General features: G+C 45.6%; 1 protein-coding gene across 3 annotated transcripts in view; it reads right to left on the minus strand.

Annotated features, from left to right (window-relative positions):
- Chka (choline kinase alpha) overlaps positions 1–17,585 on the minus strand; it is a 43,080-nt gene extending 25,495 nt beyond the window's left edge. For all 3 annotated transcript variants that reach the window (XM_048359719.1, XM_048359718.1, XM_048359720.1), the window contains exons 1-2: positions 17,057–17,585; positions 2,543–2,654 (exon numbers count right to left, since the gene is read on the minus strand). In XM_048359719.1, the coding sequence (XP_048215676.1) occupies positions 2,543–2,654; positions 17,057–17,376 (432 nt within the window). In that variant the 5' untranslated portion in view covers positions 17,377–17,585. The remainder of the gene's footprint in view (positions 1–2,542; positions 2,655–17,056) is intronic.
- Positions 17,586–17,862: the final 277 nt, after the last annotated feature.

The raw sequence follows: 17,862 nt of genomic DNA on the forward strand, positions 1-17,862 counted from the left end.
TTAACTACCAACTATCATTAACTGTCATTTTTTTATTGTGATAAGAACAAGGCCTCACTGGAGACCATAAATATCCCCTTCCGTGAGAAGCCAGGTTTCTTCCAAGAACTTAACCCTAAATCAGCAATCTAATTGTGGCTACTCCTGGGCAGTGGGGGAGAATAACAGAAATTTGAAAACTTTAAAAAGGCAGTAAACTGTGTGGCAAATCCTGGCCCTGTCCTGTGCCTTGCTTACAGCCTGTGTGGTCCTAGCCTCTTCTGCACTCCCTCTTCTCCTGCCATCGCCATTTGCAGAGCCTGAGGTCTGTCCCTGTCTCCATGTTCTCACACTATCTCCACTGGCCAAAGACTACGATGGCCATTCATACCTGGAGCCCTTAATGGACAGCAGCATCCCTTGTGGGAAAGCTGTAGGTTTCGTGGCTTTACTATTGTTACGTTTCAACCAAAAAAGTATACTTGAAAAGACTTATGCAACTGGGTAATGTCCTTTTCTACTTACAAAGCAACAGAACTACCTTTTCCTAATAAAATGAGTTTACTCTCTAATAAGCCAATGGTGAGATTCGGACAGGAAAGCCCCCATGGTCCTTCCTACCCAGATGCTTGCAAGCATGGCCTTTCCCTGCCACAGGGGAGAAGGCTTCAGGAATGGAGACAAACTGAACTTGGTCTGATAAAAATGTAACTGACTAGCTAAAATGCAGAATGCTTCTTTCCAGTGATTTCCATTATTCACTTATTTTTTTGTTACCTACCCGTTTTTTTAATTCTCAAAAATAAAAATAAATAAATGAATAAATAAACAAGAGCACAAAACAGTTTCAGCACTGTTTTTCTACAGTGAGCATTTGCTAGGGGAAAGGCTGTCCACCAGGGCTCAGGGCATTGTGCGGCGCACTGGGAGCTGCCAACGACAGGACACTATTTCTACCTCAAGTCATTAAAATGGAATAAAATTTAAAATTCAGTTCTTTAGTCACACTTGCCACATTTTAAATGTTCAGCAGTTCAGCTGGCTGGTGACAAGGGTAAAGGACAGCAAAGCCATCTCATCACAGCAACACTGCTGACTCCTAGTGTGGCCAACTGGGCGGAGAGCCGTGTGCACAGGTGCGCTACATCCACGGTGCACCTTTAGTTACAGACACGGGTGAAAGCCTCATCGACCTCATAAATAACGCACACCGTCAGCAGCTATTTATTGAAATATTCTAAAAAACACTGCTTAAGTGCAAAATGCACAAAAGGATAGAAATGGGACTTTATCGTTACAGAACGTAAATAATCCTCAAAGGGAAAAAGGATAAAAAGACTAACTTAACTGAAAGTGCCAAAGGGCATCAATTATTTCAGAAAGCACTTGTTCTGCATGTGTATTTTCCACAGTTGGCATCCCTGGGGCCCTGGGGCCAACTCGAGGACTGGATTAAAGATGGCCTGATGCCCTCAGCAACGTGGAATAGTGAAATGCATGTGCATGTGCAACAGCCAGGCACCTAGAGTCACACGGAACTCATCTTTGTATCTTTCTTCCTGCCACTTTGACAGCTTAATTCAGGCAAGGAACAATTACTCTGTAAAAGGATTCACTGGAACTTAATGATGATTCTAGAATGATGTAACATCAATCGTCACCCTAAACATTATCAGTGAGAATCATAGATGTGGACATGACCTGCTTCTTACATGAAGCTGAAATAGATGGATTTTTTAATGTAGTCAGAAAACTATTCTATTCTACTTTATAGAAAAGGTCCCTTTCAATGATGAAAGCCTACCATGGAAAGATGTCAAACTAGCATTTCAATATGTAATCAGTGGCAGAAAAAACATCAGACAAAGGAGTGGTGGTGGACAACTATGCATCCAGCACTCAAGAGGCTGAGGTGAACTGGAGTTTGAGGCCTTTGGAATGTTCTGTCTTAAAAAACAAAAACAAACAAATAAGAACAATAACAACAAAAAAACCCACAGACATTTGAGATATCCTATAACTGAATAAGACAATTCAATGAATAGGGTTTCTTAAATTTAAAATTATATTTGACTAGGTCATATAAAAATTCACAAACAAGTAAGTAATAAATCTAACATACACAACGTTTTGATCTAAAAAAATCCAAAGTTTTAAGGAAATCTCAGAGAAATAGTTAATAAGTTCAGTTGTATGAAGGTCTTACTTGGTTAACTGAAACTGTTCTCTATTTTTTTATTTTTACTTGATAAAAATAATTACACATATTTATGGGACAAAATCTTTTTGATTACACTATTAAAACAATTTTTTCCACTTTAGAATTAAACCTGAGTTGAAAAGGTCGGTGTAGAAAAATCCAAGAATCATCAAACATTATTACAGTTGAACCAACATTGTAACTTCTCTAGACAGTAAACTGAGAATACTAAGTCTTTTACTAATAAATATTAAGTAAAAACAAGAACTAACTTAGTGAACAATAAACCAAGCAACATATGAAAGTCTGTAGTGTAACACTTACAACTTCCTTGTCCCCACCCCCAGAGGCCACTCAACTCACCATCTGTAGGATGGCTCCATACAGCCGGAGGAGCACGGTCCGGGGTTCGTCACCCACGCTGGCTACGGTGTCAGGTAAGGAACACTGGAACAGCATATTACTGAGGCCACCTCTGTAAGAGATCAGAGAACAGTAAGCATCTAAGAATGACTAAGTCATTTTTTTTTTTATAAACATGGACGAAAACTCAAGGTTACCCAAGAGTGTAGACATTCTCTCAAGACATGTGGAAAACTGAATAACTCTGTATCTTTCAGATTCATTCCACAAGTCACACTAAAAACAGAAATGCCCAGTGTGTTTTCTGCAATACGGTTGGGGAGAGTTACAGTTTTTAAAAAAGCCTGGGGAGGCTGAGATCTAAGGATCTTGGTTCAAAGCCAGCCCAAGCAAGAAAGTCCATGAGACTCTTATCTCTAATTGCCCACCAGAAAACCAGAAGTGGCTCTGTGGCTCAAAGTGGCAGAAAGCTAGCCTTGAGCAAAAAGTAGTTCAGGGACAGTGCCCAGGCTTTGAGTTCAAGCCCCAGACTGGCAAAATACATACGTACATACATACATACATACCATAACATACATACAAAAACAAAAAAAAGTCTGCTACATAGCCCACACTGGCCTTGAATTCCAATCTTCCTGCCTGTTTCCAAAGTGCTGAGATTACAGACAGCAACCAGGGGCATCGTGATTTTCATCTTCACTATTAAAATCCTTGAGCTGGGTGCCAGTGGATCACACCTGTAATTGGAATCTGAGATCAGCAGGATCTCATGGTTCCAAGGAACCGGACCAAAAGTTCAGGAGACTTCATCTCAAAAGACAAATCTGGGTGTGGCAGTGTATGACTGTCAGCTCAACTATGATGGGAAGCATAAATACAGGAGGATCTTAATCTAGGCTGGCCAAAGAAAAAAATGAAGCCCTGTTTTAAATCTAATTATGAGAAAGAAAAAAAAATCCACAAAACAGAGAACAAAGCTAGAGGTAAAAGCAAGACTCAAGTCTAGCAAGGAAAAACCTTGTGTTCAAATCCTAGAATACCAACCCCTCCCCCCAAAAAACTTGACTGCTTCTAGGTTCTTCTTTAGCTTACTTTAAAATAATCCTGTGTCTAGGAATGACAGCAAGGGTAAAGACCCATTTTCTCAGAAGGCAAATGAGTTGTCACCCCAGTTTAAAAGGTCAGAAAGAAAAGAGAACCCATGGTTCCTGTTCTTAAAGAAGCAGGGAGAGGAAACAAATCAGCCTTGCACTCTGCTAACCCAGGGCAGCACCCCTCAACACCGCCCCCATTCGCCCATCACAGCCAACATAGGCTTCTCTTCTTGTTACCAAGCAATAGGACCAGCACTTCATCAGGATTAAAAGACCTCATTTTTCTTCCTGGCACATACTGGCAAAGGGTTACTCACATAAACACCAGCACAAACAGATGAACTACTGTTCTAAACTGTGTGACTTGATTCAAAGTTTGTCCCCATATTTAAACAGAGAGAAGGAAGGCTAGCTCAGCCAGAAACAAGCTTACAGCTGGGAAATCCTACACTCATTGCGTTACCTGGAGTCTCTTTCATTAAAGGCTTTGGTGACTATATTGTCATTAGTGCTGAGTGACAGTGAGAATAAATGAAGCAAGGTTACCAGACAAAGAATAACTTCCATAGGAAAAAGCCACTGATCAACTGAGTCCAATAATATGACTTAGACACAAGAAGGGTTGGTGGGCAGGCTGGTGGCACTGAAATTCCAATTGTATGCCAGATGAACATACAATCTGTCAATACATAAATAAATAAAACCAAACCAAAACCCCAGCCAGATGTCTCTCAAACCTCCTACCATCTTATATAACAATGTTACATGGGGTAGGAATGTTACTTAGTGGTAGAGTGCTCGCCTAGCATGCATGAAGCCATGGGTTTGATTCCTCAGTACCACATAAACAGAAAATGCCAGAAATAGTGCTGTAGCTCAAGTAGTAGAATGTTAACCTTGAGCAAAAAGAAGCTCAAGGATAGCATCCAGCCCGAGTTTACCAAGCCCCAGGGCCGGGGGGGGGGGGGGGAACATTACAGTAAATATAAGTAAACATAGGAAGGTTAAAAATACTCAAAATATCAAAGTTTAAAAGAAATCAACTGGGCACTGGTCACTTACATCTGTAATCCTAGCTACTCAGGAGGCTGAGATCTGAGGATCACAGTTCAAAACCAGCCCTGGCGGGAAAATCCGTGAGACTCTTTATCTCCAACTAACCATCAGAAAATCAGAAATGGTACTGTGGCACAAAGTAGTAGAGCACTAGACTTGAGCAGAAAAGCTCAAGGGCAGCACCCAGGCCCTGAGTTCAAGCCCTAGCCTCATGACTGACAAAAAAAAACAACAAAGGCTGGGAACATGGCCTAGTGGTAGAGTGCTTGCCTGGTATACATGAAGCCCTGGGTTCAATTCCCCAGCACCACATACACAGAAAACGGCCAGAAGCGGCACTGTGGCTGAAGTGGTAGAGTGCTAGCCTTGAGCAAAACGAAGCCAGGGACAGTGCTCAGGCCCTGAGTCCAAGGCCCAGGACTGGCAAATAAATAAATAAATAAATAAATAAATAAATAAATAAATAAATAAATAAATAAATAAACTAAAAGTGAGAATGATGCATTTCTTTCACATTCAACACACTGAGCCACCACGACAGTGGAACTGGAAAGGACAGGGACTGCCACTGGCAGGAATTCTCCCAGCACCTCCAGAGTCTGTGGGCAGGCACCACTAACTTCTGACCCAGTGGAATAACAAGTATACAGAGACTGGCTCTTTTTTGTTGTTGCTGTTGGTACTGGTAACATTTCAATACAAAAAGCTGGCAGAGCTTGTCATCTAAGCTACATCAGAAGCAAAAGATAGGAGGATCACAGGACAGGCAAATGCCAGGCTGGAACCCACTCCACCTCAACAACAACCAGTGCACAGCAAACAACTCAAGACAAAAGTGAATCATGGCTTGAAACCAGCCCAGAGGAAAAGCTACTAAGAACCCATCTCACCAAACACACCAGATACAATGGCGCATGCTTATACTCCAAGCTCCATGGGAGATGAACATAGGATTGTTGTCTGAGGCCATTCTGGGGAAAAAGCAAGTCCTTCAAAATACTACTAAAGCAAAAAGCTGGGGTCCTGGCTCAGGGTAAACAGCATCTGCCTAGCAAGCACAAGCACCTGAGTTCTCGCACTAGTACTACCAATAGGGAAAAAATGGACTACATACTTTTTGAGTTTTACTCTTGACAATACCCTTTATGTTTCTCATGCTGGTGACTGCCTGTAGCCCTGGCTGCATGAGACCCTGGAGCAGAAGGACTGTTTTAGCCTGTGTGTTGCAGACAAGCAACAGTTTCAATCACAGCATCATTAAGAGAAATAAATGAATAATAGTGCACAAATGGGCTGGCAGCACAGCAAGCAGAAGGCCCTGAGTTCAAACCCAAGTATGGAAAAAGGGAGGGGGAGGGGGAAGGGGAGGGGGAGGGGGAGGGGATAGGGAGCGGGGGAGGGGGGGAAAGGGAGAGGGATGGGGGAGGACGAGGGGAGGGAGGAGAGGGAAAGGGGGATGAAGGGGGGAGGGAGGGAGAGGGAGAAGGAAACAGCTTTTGCTGCCAGGCCTCACTGCCCTAGGCACAGTGGGACCAAAATTTCACTCTTCTATAACTGACTCCCAGACATACCAAACAGTAGCAGCACAGGCTTTCTCCAATAGTTTTACTCCTCCACTCTGTTCCTTCCCTTAAAACCCCAACAGTCTATAGGAGATTCTCCAGACAGAAGGCTGAGAGACCCTCTCAGGCTTTCTCCAATAAAGGAAAGGGAAGGGGAGGAGGGAGGAGAAAGAAAAACAGAGAAGGAAAGGAAGGGAGGGAGGGGGGGGAGGACAGAGATAGAAAGGGGAGAGAAGGGAAGGAAGGAGGGGAAAAGCCACACATAGAAATTCAAATTTGAACTGACTCCAAAGCACACTGGGGGAGGAGGACTTGGGGAATGACTCAAGTGAATTCAATACTGAGTTCCACCAAAAAAGAAGAAGAAGAAAAAAAGTTCAGGAGCAGAGAAATGTTTCTAATTGTTTCAACAATCTTGCTTTTTCTAACTTTATATTTGTAAAGAATGCAGAAAACTTTCTGTGAATTTAGCTGTAGTCTGCACCTTTTCTAGCCACATACTAAGTAATATTCAGGGTTCTTTCCCGGACTTGCTGCCCAGACCTTTCACTCCTAGATTTCCTGAATCCTATGGCAAATGTTCTTCATTCACGTGAGTACACAGGATTAGTTTGCTTTTCCACTGCTTTTCCCATTCTTCAACTCCAAAGAAAGTTCTTGTGCTTTCTTTGCTGTCTTTCCCTGCATCAGTTCCTCCTTGGTCTGCAGCAAACTGCAGCAGCACCCACTAGCTTAGGGCAGGGCCCGGAGCTCCTTCACCTGGGTAAACCCAAAGCACAAAGCCCTTTAGTTCCTCTGGACTGGTTGTTCCATCAGATCTTTCCAATAAATTATTCTAGTGTGCTACTCCAGAGGCTGAGATCTGAAGATCTCAGGAAAGTCTACAAGACTTTTATTTCCAATGAACTACCAAAAAGCTGGAAGTGGAGCTGTGGCTCAAGTGATAGAGCAATGGCCTTGAGTAAAAAAAGCGCAGGAACAGCACCCAGACCCTGAGTTCAAGCCCCAAGACTGGCAGGCACGCATGTGTGCACGCACAACGTAATGTGTTAAAGAGTTCCCAGGACCTCAGCCAGTGTCCTTTGTCTCACCACTGTCCAAGCCCTGCAGGAGGGGACACAGTGGCACAGCCCTTCCCTGGTCACTCCCTCTCCAGACCACACTTCAGGTCAAATTCAAGCGCATCAACCCAAGGCAGCTGCACAAAGCCTCCAGCCCCGCCACCGGCCTCCCACCACTCTCTCTCACCACCGTGGCCATGGAACTCGTCTTTGTTTGGTGGCTCTGAAAAGTTCCTATAGGCTGTGAATATCCTCCGTGTATACAAGAAAGTCAAACCCAAGTCAGCAATGTCATCGAAACCGGTATCAGCCAAAAAGTGAAGCTTAGCTACAGGGCCGGCTACATATGGAACACAGAGCCCAACATGATTTCAGAACAGTTTCTGGATTTAAAGCACAAGGAAAACTTAAAAAATGAACTCAATTTTGAAGACATGGGAGAGGCAGGGGAAATAGTAGAGGAAAAGAAGACTCGTGGGGAACAGCAAAGGCACAGTGCACACCAGCAGCCTTTTGAGGCTGAAGCACAGCTCAGGACAGGCTTGGAGTAACAGCCTGTGACCATGGCCCTGTGGCTCTGGGCCTGTACGCCGCGTTTCTGGGACAATGGCAGCACCAAACGTTGCAAACGTTAGTCACTGGGAGGACAAGGGAAGAAAGAGAGCAGGGCTCAGGCCGCAGGCCCTCCCCAGGCTCCTCAGCCTGGGCTTGGCATTGCTGACTTGAGAATTCTTTGCTCTCTGCACTGGGAAAGTTGGACAGACAAGAAAACGTGTCCAGTCCTTGCAGGAACAAGTGTTGGGGACTGGGGCAAGTGAGACCTCTGACTTTCATTTTGGTGCAGATCCTAAGGCTTGAACTCGCGGCCTGGGCCCTGTCCCTGAGCTTTTTTGCTCGAGTAGTACTCCACCACTCTTGCCACTTCCAAGTTTTTTGGTAGTTAGTTGGAGATAATGGACATTCCTGTCCCCACTGGTTTCAAATCACAACCCTTAGATCTCAGTCTCCTAAGTAGTTAGGATTACAGGCAAGAACCGCCAGCTCCCAGCTGCCATTCCTCTGGTTTTTAACAACTCCCTGGGCTTTTTATTGTCCCCCTCCCCAAACAAAACAAGACTCTAATTTCTAGTTTGACTTCCAATTCAAACTTTTCCTCTCTCAACTTGAGACAGTATCTTCTGTCTAACTCATCTCCTTCAACCAACACTTACCCTCAACGCTTACCCTCAACCCACTTACCCTCAACACTTCCCTCTTCTCGAATTCCTGATCCTCATTATATCCCCATGCTTTCCTCCTTTCATACTCTCAAAGGGAATCCTCCAGGCTGCACCATTATAGGTCAGTTTCCCCCAGTCCACCTCAGAACTGGTTCCTAAAATACCACCCTGAAGCCATCATCCTTAGTGCTGGGATAACAGAGTTCTTGCTTCACATAGCAAGGTCTTGTCCACTCTCACGCTTCCCAAGGTTCTCAGACCTCCCAGGGTTCCAAGGAGCATCCCTCAGTCCTTTCCTTTTAACTGTTTTTTGTTTGTTTGTTTTCCATCTGTCCTAGGGCTACTATAACACTCAACAATGGAGTACTTAGCAAAGTGTACCAGCAAAGTGTAAATCTGCTTTGGCAGACAAGGAGATCAGAATCTCAAAGTGGAAAGCTAAAGATAAGGGCAAATACAGAATGGTGTAATCCTGGAGGGAGGCTAGGCTGGCTGGCAGCCACAAGAGTGGAATAACCAAGGGAACAGGAGATCTGTTGGGAATGGACAAGCCAAAGGACAAGGCTGAAAGGAATAGGAGAGAGGAAAGCCAACATCTTCCTGCACCATTTCCTCATCAGTGGACTAGAATGCCGCACAGGTGGGGATATAGCTCAGTCGCAGGGCACATGCTCACCTTGCTTAGCATGAACGAGATCCCAAGTTCAATCTCTAGGACTACCTACCCTTGGCATAAAAATTAGCCAGTTGCTGGTGGCTCATGCTTGTAATCCTAGCTATTCAAGAGACTGAGATCTGCCAGATCAGGCAGAAAAGTCCAGTGAGGCTCTTACCTCCAATTAATCAGCAAAAAGCCAGAAGTGGAGCTGTGGCTCAAGTGAGAGACAGCCAGCCTTGAGGGGAAAAAGCCAAGCAAGAACACAAGATCTTGAGTTCAAACACACACACACACACACACACCCGAAACACACACACCAAAAATTAAAAACTCCTGTTTTCCATGCTGGTACATATGAAGCTGAGAAGAAACCATTCATCCAAACTAGCAAGAAGCTGAACAAACTGAAAAACCCAACAATTCTAACTTAGATCACTCCATAAAGTAAGTCATGGGGCACAAATGACAAACTGCTAGGGGCTCATTGTAGACAATTCACGACTAAAAACATCAAGAGGACCAACCTGGGGGCTGGGAATATGGCTTAGTGGCAAGAGTGCACCAGAAGTGGCACTGTGGCTCAATTGGCAGAGTGTTAACCTTGAGAAAAAAGAAGCCTGGGACAGTGCTCAGGACCTGAGTCCAAGCCCCAGGACTGGCAAAAAAAAAAAGGGGGGAGGGCCAACTTGGGTCCCCCATACTGCTTTGATTTTTTTACCTCCATGAGCTCTACCAAGATCTTACAAGTGACTACTAGAGAAAAAAAAAAAAAAACTACAGGCAGACAGAGGGGAAGAATGAACCATTCTAAAAATATACTACTGTATTCTGTCCTCAGCAAAGTACCCTCAGGAAAAGCTATTTTGTGAGATTCTAGAATATATTACTTTAGTCCCCTTCGGCCATCTTGTCCCACCTAAGGAGGAAAGGGAGGCGGAAAAGCAAGAAACAAGAACTAGGCATAGTGATACACTCCTGTAATTCCAGCTACTTCAGGGGTCAAGGCAGGAGGATCACAAGTAAATCTGAGGGGCTGGGAATATGGCCTAGTGGCAAGAGGCTTGCCTCATATACATGCAGCCCTAGGTTCGATTCCTCAGTACCACATACACAGAAAAGTGGTGCTGTAGCTCAAGTGGTAGAGTGCTAGCCTTGAGCAAAAAGAAGCCAGGGACAGTGCTCGGACCCTGAGTTTAAGCCCCAGGACTGGCCAAAAACAAACAAACAAAACAAAACCCAAGTAAATCTGAGAGCAACCTGGATAAAGTTAGCAAAATCCTATCTCAAAAGCCAACAGAAGACTGATGCCAGTGGCTCACATCTTTAATCGTAAGGTACTCAGGAAGCTGAGATCTGAGGATCTTGGTCCAGAGCCAGCCCAAGAAAACCAATCTGGGGGCTAGGGATATGGCCTACTGGCAAGAGTGCTTGCCTTGTATACATGAAGCCCTAGGTTCAATTCCCCAACACCACATATACAGAAAATGGCCAGAAGTGGTGCTGTGGCTCAAGTGGTAGAGTGCTAGACTTGAACAAAAAGAAACCAGGGACAGTGCTCAGGCCCTGAGTCCAAGCCCCAGGACTGGCAAAAAAAACCCACAAAAAACCACAATATGCAAGATTCGGATCTCTAATTAACCAGCAAAAAGCTGGAAGTGGAGGCATGACTAAGTGGTACAGCACTAGCTGTGAGGAAAAAGAAAAAGCCAAGCAAAAGTGTGAGACACTAAGTTCAAGCTCCTTTATCAGTGTGCACACGCACACAAAGCAAAACAACAACAAAACAAAGCTAAGAAGCACTGATGAAGTTTAGTCTAAAGCACCAGCTCATGTAATCTATCACACCAACACCATCATACTTTTGAAAATGACAATGAAAACAACAGTGGAAAAGTTTTTCAAAGCAGAGTCAGGGCCATTTCAGAAGCAGGTCACAGGCACAAGTCCATTTACTATCTGGATGTGAATTCTGGTCACCGCTGCTCTTTGACCCTCCCCCCCCCCCCAAGGCAGATGTCCCAATGTAAACAGCTAATAATTACATTGTGCCTAGAGGTTTGACATGCATAGTAAGAGGTTAACTAGACTTACTGAGTATGGACATTCCCATTCGGTTGTACATATTGTCTTAATCTTCCATCAATTAGTGGGCCCTTTTCAGCTTTTCCTGCCTTAGAACACTGATTCATAGCTGCCTGAACCCATGACTCCCAAGTTGGAATTTCTCAAGATTTTAGTTTCTGAGACTGAGTCTCCCTACGTAGCCCACGTTGGACTCTATGATCTTACTGCTTCAGCCTCCCACTGGCATATGCCACCACATCTTAGAATGTTAAATATATTTTTTGGGTGGTAGTGGTGGTAGTGGTTATAAGGCTTGAACTCAGGAGCCTAGGCACCATCCATGAGCTCTTCTGCTTAGGGCTAGTGCTTTACCACTATGAGCCACAGCTCCACTTCCAATTTTTGAGTGGTTAATTGGAGATGAATCTCAAAGAGACTTTTCTGCCTAGGCTGGCTTCAAACCTCGATCCGCAGATGGTAACCTCCTAAGTAGCTAAGATTACAGGCATGAGTCACCATCACCTGGCTAGAAAATTCTAAGACCTCCTTCCCCCCAAATAAAGTATTTTTTTGCTCCTGCACTTTCTCAATTTGGATTAATATTAAAGCATGTGGAAAAAAGTCAAATTATTCATGATTTTTTAAACCTGAGAAAAAACGTCTACAAAACCCTCCAGCCAACATTGTACTTAATGGTAACAAGCTTTTGCACTAATAACAGGAACCAGGGAAGGGCCTTCTTCTCACCAGCCCTGTCAACGCTTCTGGAAGTACTAACTGATAAGACAAGAAAAGGAAAGGAGGTAGAGAGGATGAGAGGGAAGAAAGAAAATTATCTTTGTTCACAAGACATAGCATTTATGTAGAAAAGCTAAAAGAACTGACCAAAATAATCCTCTGGAACTAATAAAAACTAATAGCAGGGTTGTATGACGCAAGTCTAATCTATAAAAGTCAACTGTTTTTCTTACATATCAACAAGAGAACACGTGGAGTGTGAACTTGAAAACATATTAGCAGCCAAGTGTGCTGGTACAAACCTGTAATACCAGAGACTAAAGCAGCAGGATGGAGTGTTCTAGGCCAGCCTTGGTATACAAGCTGTCTCAAAAAATGAAAAAAATTAAAAATATTTTGGCACCTTGTGGGCAGAAACAGGAGGGGAAAGGGCTGGGAAAAATGGCTTAGCGGTAGAGTGCTTGCCTAGTATGCATGAAACCCTGGGTTCGATTCCTCAGCACCACATATATAGAAAAAGCTGGAAGTGGGGCTGTGGCTCAAGTGGTAGAGTGCTAGCCTTGAGCAAAACGAAGCCAGGGACAGTGCTCAGGCCCTGAGATTAAGGCCCAGGACTGGCAAAAAAAAAACAGGAGGGGAAAACAAAAACAAAAAAGAAACAAGGGAGGAAAACAGGGGAAAGAGAAGGGATGACACTGTCCAAAAAAGAAATGTACACATTACCTAAATTGTGAAATGGTAACCCCTCTGTAAAAAAAAAAACACCTTAATAATAAAATTATACTTAAAAAAATAAAGCAATTAGCCGAGAACTGGTACTCATGCCTATAATCCAATTACTCAGGCAGCTGAGATCTGAGGATCACAGTTCTAAGCCAGCTGGAGCAGGAAAGTCTGTGAGACTCTTATCTCCAATTAACCACCAGAAAATCGGAAGTGGGGCTATGGCTCAAGTGGTAGAGTGCTAGCCTTTAGCTGAAGAGCTCAGGGACAGTGCCCAGGCAGAGTTTAAGCCCCACGACCGACAAAAAATAAATAATAAAGCATATGAATTTAAACCTAACAAAACATGTACAAGATCTATGTGGGGGGAAAAATCACACAATTTAAGCTGGGTGCCAGTGGCTCACCTCTGTAATCGTAGGTACTCAGGAGGCTGAGATCTAAGAAGCCAGCCTGGTCAAGAAAGTCCATGAAATCTCATCTCCAATTAATCACCAAAAAGCTGAAAGTGGAGCTATAGCTCAAGTAGAAGAGCACTAGCCTTAAGCACAAAAGCTCAGGGACAGTGCCCAGACCCTGAGTTCAAGACCTACACAAAACTAAACTATGCAATTCTGATAAGATACGAAAGTAAACAAAAGGAGAGGAACTAAGAAAATAACATAGGAGCTAGGTACTGGTGGCTCACACCTGTTATCCTAGCTACTCAGAAAGCTGAGATCTGAGGATGGAGGTTCAAAGGCAGCCAGAAAAGTCTGTGAGACTCTTATTTCCAATAAAAACTACTCAGAAAAGGCTGGAAGTAGTGCTATGGCACAAGTGGTAGAGTGCTAGCTTTGAATACAAAGAGGCTTTAGGACAATGCCCAGGCCCTGAGTTCAAGACTCATGATCAAACAAACAAAAGAAATAAAAAAATCAAGAAGGCAATTTTGGTGTAATTTTCCCAAAGTTTTATGTATCTTTGTCTCAATTAAGATACTATCCCTGCTTATCTTATCGTTTATGGCTTAATTTTAGAAAAATATCTGAGTAATTGGCTAAGATCCCATCATTTGATATGTAAATTATCCTACTGGGTAGGCAGATACCAGGGTATTATTCTGCTGGAGGATTTTCTTTGTGTGGGGGTAAGGGGGGGCGGAATCTGTCCTTGGGGTGTTATGCAACAGATGTTTGTAAGTTTTCAACTATTCTTATCCTTTCATTAAACTTCATTTCACAACTGATTGTGATTTTTATCAATAACCACTGAGAAGGGTGATCACAAACCCTGGATCTGATAGATGAGGAGTGAAGCTGATAGTATAGTTACAGAGTTAGGGTGCTTGTCTAGCATGTATGAAGTTTTGGGTTCAATTCCCAGACCTGAAGAAAAAAATAAATACCAAAAGCAATAGGTGAAGAAATTCAGGCTAAGTTGTAAAGTATGGGCACAGACAAGTTTCATAGTGGTCAGTTCATGAATAACAATTTTGATGTTCTGACAACTTTTATTTTTCCCCTATACCTTCCATAGCAACCAATAGTGTAGTCTAATAGCAAGCCCTTCTTGCACACTGCTGCTAGGAGGCCAAAATGACATTTCTACAGTAGGCAAGTCTATTGTGTGCCAGGCCTGACTACAAGGCTGAGGATAGGAAAAAAAAGTCATTCTGTCTCATTTCTCAGAGTAGACCCTGAAGAATTCTAAAAGGTGACATTTGAGGACAGGCTGCCAGGCAGAGGGGTACAGAAAGGCTGGTAACTGAAAACATAAAGCTCATTCAGAAAACACAGCTCTAGTCACTTCAGCTTGGGAGAAGGGATTTGAAAACAATAACAAGAAAAAGAACCCTTCTAAAAAGGTAGGCTGGATCCCCAAGTTTAAAGCTTACAAACAACTTTTGATTTTCCTCCTGAGCTACAGGAGCCACAGGAGAAACCTGATATTTGGGAAATACCTGATCACAGGATACAGAATGGACTAAAGTGGGGGACCACTAAAGCACCAAGGCTGTCCCCCAGGGGCCTCCAGTTACAGTGTCCAAGCAAGAAGAGCGACCAAGACTCTACCTTACAGGGAAGAGCAGGGACCTTTTTTTGGGGGGGGGTGGAAGCAGAGTCAGAAATGGCCAGGCTGTTAATAACTCAGAGAAAGCAGAAGCAACTTCCAGGGCAAGGAGGAGCCAAAGGGGTCCTAACTAACTGAGCTGTGGTGGTATGGTTGGTTAGATAAAGTGCTTCACAAGGACTGGATCTCGGGGTTACAAAAGCCTCAACCTCCTGCCCTCAACTTGTTTAAAGCTAGGCAACTCTAATGTTCCCATTTCCAGACTCACATTTTTTCCATATGCCTGCCATCTCATGATCACATTCGAGTCTAGGACACAGGACTGAGAGCCAGTGTCACCATGCCTACATTAGTTTAGAAGATACTCCAAGATGGGCGCTTATGGCTCAAGCTTGTAATCCTAAGTACTCAAGAGACTGAGATAGAAGGATTTTGGTTCAAAGCAAGATTGGGCAAGAAAGTCTGTGAGACTTCAATTAAGCACCAAAAAGCTGACAGTGGGCTGTGGTGCAAGTGGTAGAGTGCTGGCCTTGAATAAAGAAAGCTCAAGGACAGTAAGCAGACTCTTGAGTTTAAGGCCCAGAATGAGCACAAAAAAAAAAAAAGGTATTTTAAATCCTAGAGAAAAGAAACAAGATGTTCCCAATGTTTTTGTAGTGACTAGTTCGAATGAACAAAACAGAAAGTCTTAACTCATAAGTGACACTCCCTGCAGGGAACCAAGAAAGGTCTTCAGGCTAGATCCAGGGTATCCAAAGATTTCACAGAACCCAGGCAAGGCAATGGGGGGGGGGGGGGGTGCCACAACACCAGAGCTGGCAGTTCGGGCCTTGCCTGCCCACAGTAAGTAAATAGCCACTAGCCAAGTCACTTCTGGAGGATTTTTGGCACTGAGTTACAAAGAATGATGTCCATCGCTTTCCCAGCTGACAAACTATCAGGCCTATCAAGTTTTGGAATATTTTTTAACGTGCACTAGGAAATTGAAAAGTGATCTAATATCAGTTTGACAATAAGCATTTTTAATTAGAAAAAAGAAAAGTGATCTAATCATCTGAGTCTTTTCTCCGCTTCCTACCTTTTAACTCTGCTCATAAACCTATGTAAAAAAGCCACCTGAAAAGCACACAGAGGAAGAGAAGTCCCAACAGTTCAATTTGCTGAATTAGTGGTGCTGGTGACAGACTTGGCACAGAAAAAGAATCAAATGACTAAAATGGAATTGGGGGATTATCATTGGAAGGCCACAGGCACTTTCTAGATATTCTGCACTCATCTTAGCCAATCAATTAAAAGAAAACAAAGACCAAATTGGTTTTTAAAGATCTAAACAAAAAGACCCACACTCAATGTTAAATGCTCCACCCTAGGAAAAAGAGTACCCTAAAGTCAAGGGAGGGATGTGCTTCTGGCCAACATGAATACGTACAACACATACTTCTGCATTTGTGTGTGCATGTGTGTGTGTGTGTCCATGGCCTGGACCCTGTCCCTTATGCTTTTTTTTTTTTTTTTTTTTTGCTAAAGGCAGGTGTTCTACCACTTGAGCCACACTTTAGGATTTTTACTGGTTAATTCCAAGTAAAAGTCTCAGGGACTTTCCAGCCTAGGCTGGCTCTGAACCAAGATTCTCAGATCTCTGCCTGCTGAATAGGTTTACAACTTTGAGTCAAGGGACCCCAGCTCCTAAGTTAAATTTCAGATTAAGTACCTTTACACTTAAAACCACAAAGGTTTTTTTTTTGTCCTTAAAAAAAAAACAACAACCCAAACACCCTCCACTTTATTCTTTTTGGAGCCACGCCTCCCAACTATATCCAGTAACAGGGGTGGGTACATGCCATCTTAAGTCTCAGAGGGGTCAGCCAAAGTCACCCCCCTCCCACCTCCCCCAAAACAACTTCCAGAGGAGAAAAATCAAATTACAGACTGGAAGAAACCACAGGGGAAAAGTTATACTAAGTGATCTCCCCCTCCCCTCGAATCTGGCCACAAGGTCCTTCACTCAAGGTCTTAATCCTCAAAGGGACTTCCTAGACTCCCTGAGCTCGGGGACAAAATGTACTTTGTGACTGCACGGTTATTGTTCTCCCAGAAAGGGGGGGGGGGGACCCGCTTTATCCCGACAGCGGCATTTTTCCAAACGCCTGCCGCTGGGTGGCCACTGCGGGCGGGGCCGGGGGTCCGGAGGCGCGGGGTCGGGCTCGGGTCTCGCGGGGGTCCCCGGGCCGCCCGCGTCACCTGACCCCGCCGCCCGCGCCCGCCCGGCCCGGCCCGGACACCGACCTGATGACACCGATGTGGAACTGGTCCTCGCGAAGGCCGCGCCAGGCGCCGGGCAGGAACTCCTTGCACCACAGGTAGGCCCTGCGGCGCGTGCGGGGCTCGGGCGGCTCCTCGGCGGCCGGCGGCGGCGGCGGCGGCGGGGCCGCGGGCAGCGCGGCCGGGGGCTGCCGGCCGCCCAGCGGCTTGGGCTCCAGCTCGCCCGTGGCGTCGCGCTGCTGCCCCACGCCCGGCGCCGAGGCCGGGCTGCCGCCGCCGCAGCTCAGCAGCAGCCCGAGCGGCGAGGGTTCCGCTTCGCCTCCGGTGCAGAACTTGGTTTTCATGCCGGACAGGCGGCCGAGGAGGCGCGGGCGGCCGCAGCGCGAGAGGGCGAGGCTCAGGGTCCGGCCGGGCGCCCGCCTTTCGGGAGACCGGGCGGGGGTCGTCCACCGGCTCGCTGAGGGCCGGGCGGGCGGCGGAGGCTGCGCGCGGCGGGCGGCGGTTAGGGACGCGCTGGGCGGCGGCGGCGACGGCGGCGACGGCGAGCGGCTGCGGGCGGCGGCGGGTGGCTGGGGCTGCGCTCCGCGGCGCCCGCTCCTATACCGCGCCGCACGAGGAGGGCCGCGCGTCACAGCCCGCCCCCGCGCTCGCCACTCATTGGCTGTCCTGACGCATCACAACCGCCGCCGCCCTCACCAGGCCGGCTTCCCATTGGCCGCCGCGCCGCCTCTCCGCCCCGGGCGCTGAGCGCCCCCCCCCGCCCCGAGGCGGGGGCGGAGCCAGTGCGGAGGGGGCGTGGCTCCGAGTGGCTCCTCGGGTCGCGGGAATCC

Source organism: Perognathus longimembris, chromosome 13, assembly GCF_023159225.1.
Source record: "Perognathus longimembris pacificus isolate PPM17 chromosome 13, ASM2315922v1, whole genome shotgun sequence".
NCBI classification, from domain to species: domain Eukaryota; kingdom Metazoa; phylum Chordata; class Mammalia; order Rodentia; family Heteromyidae; genus Perognathus; species Perognathus longimembris.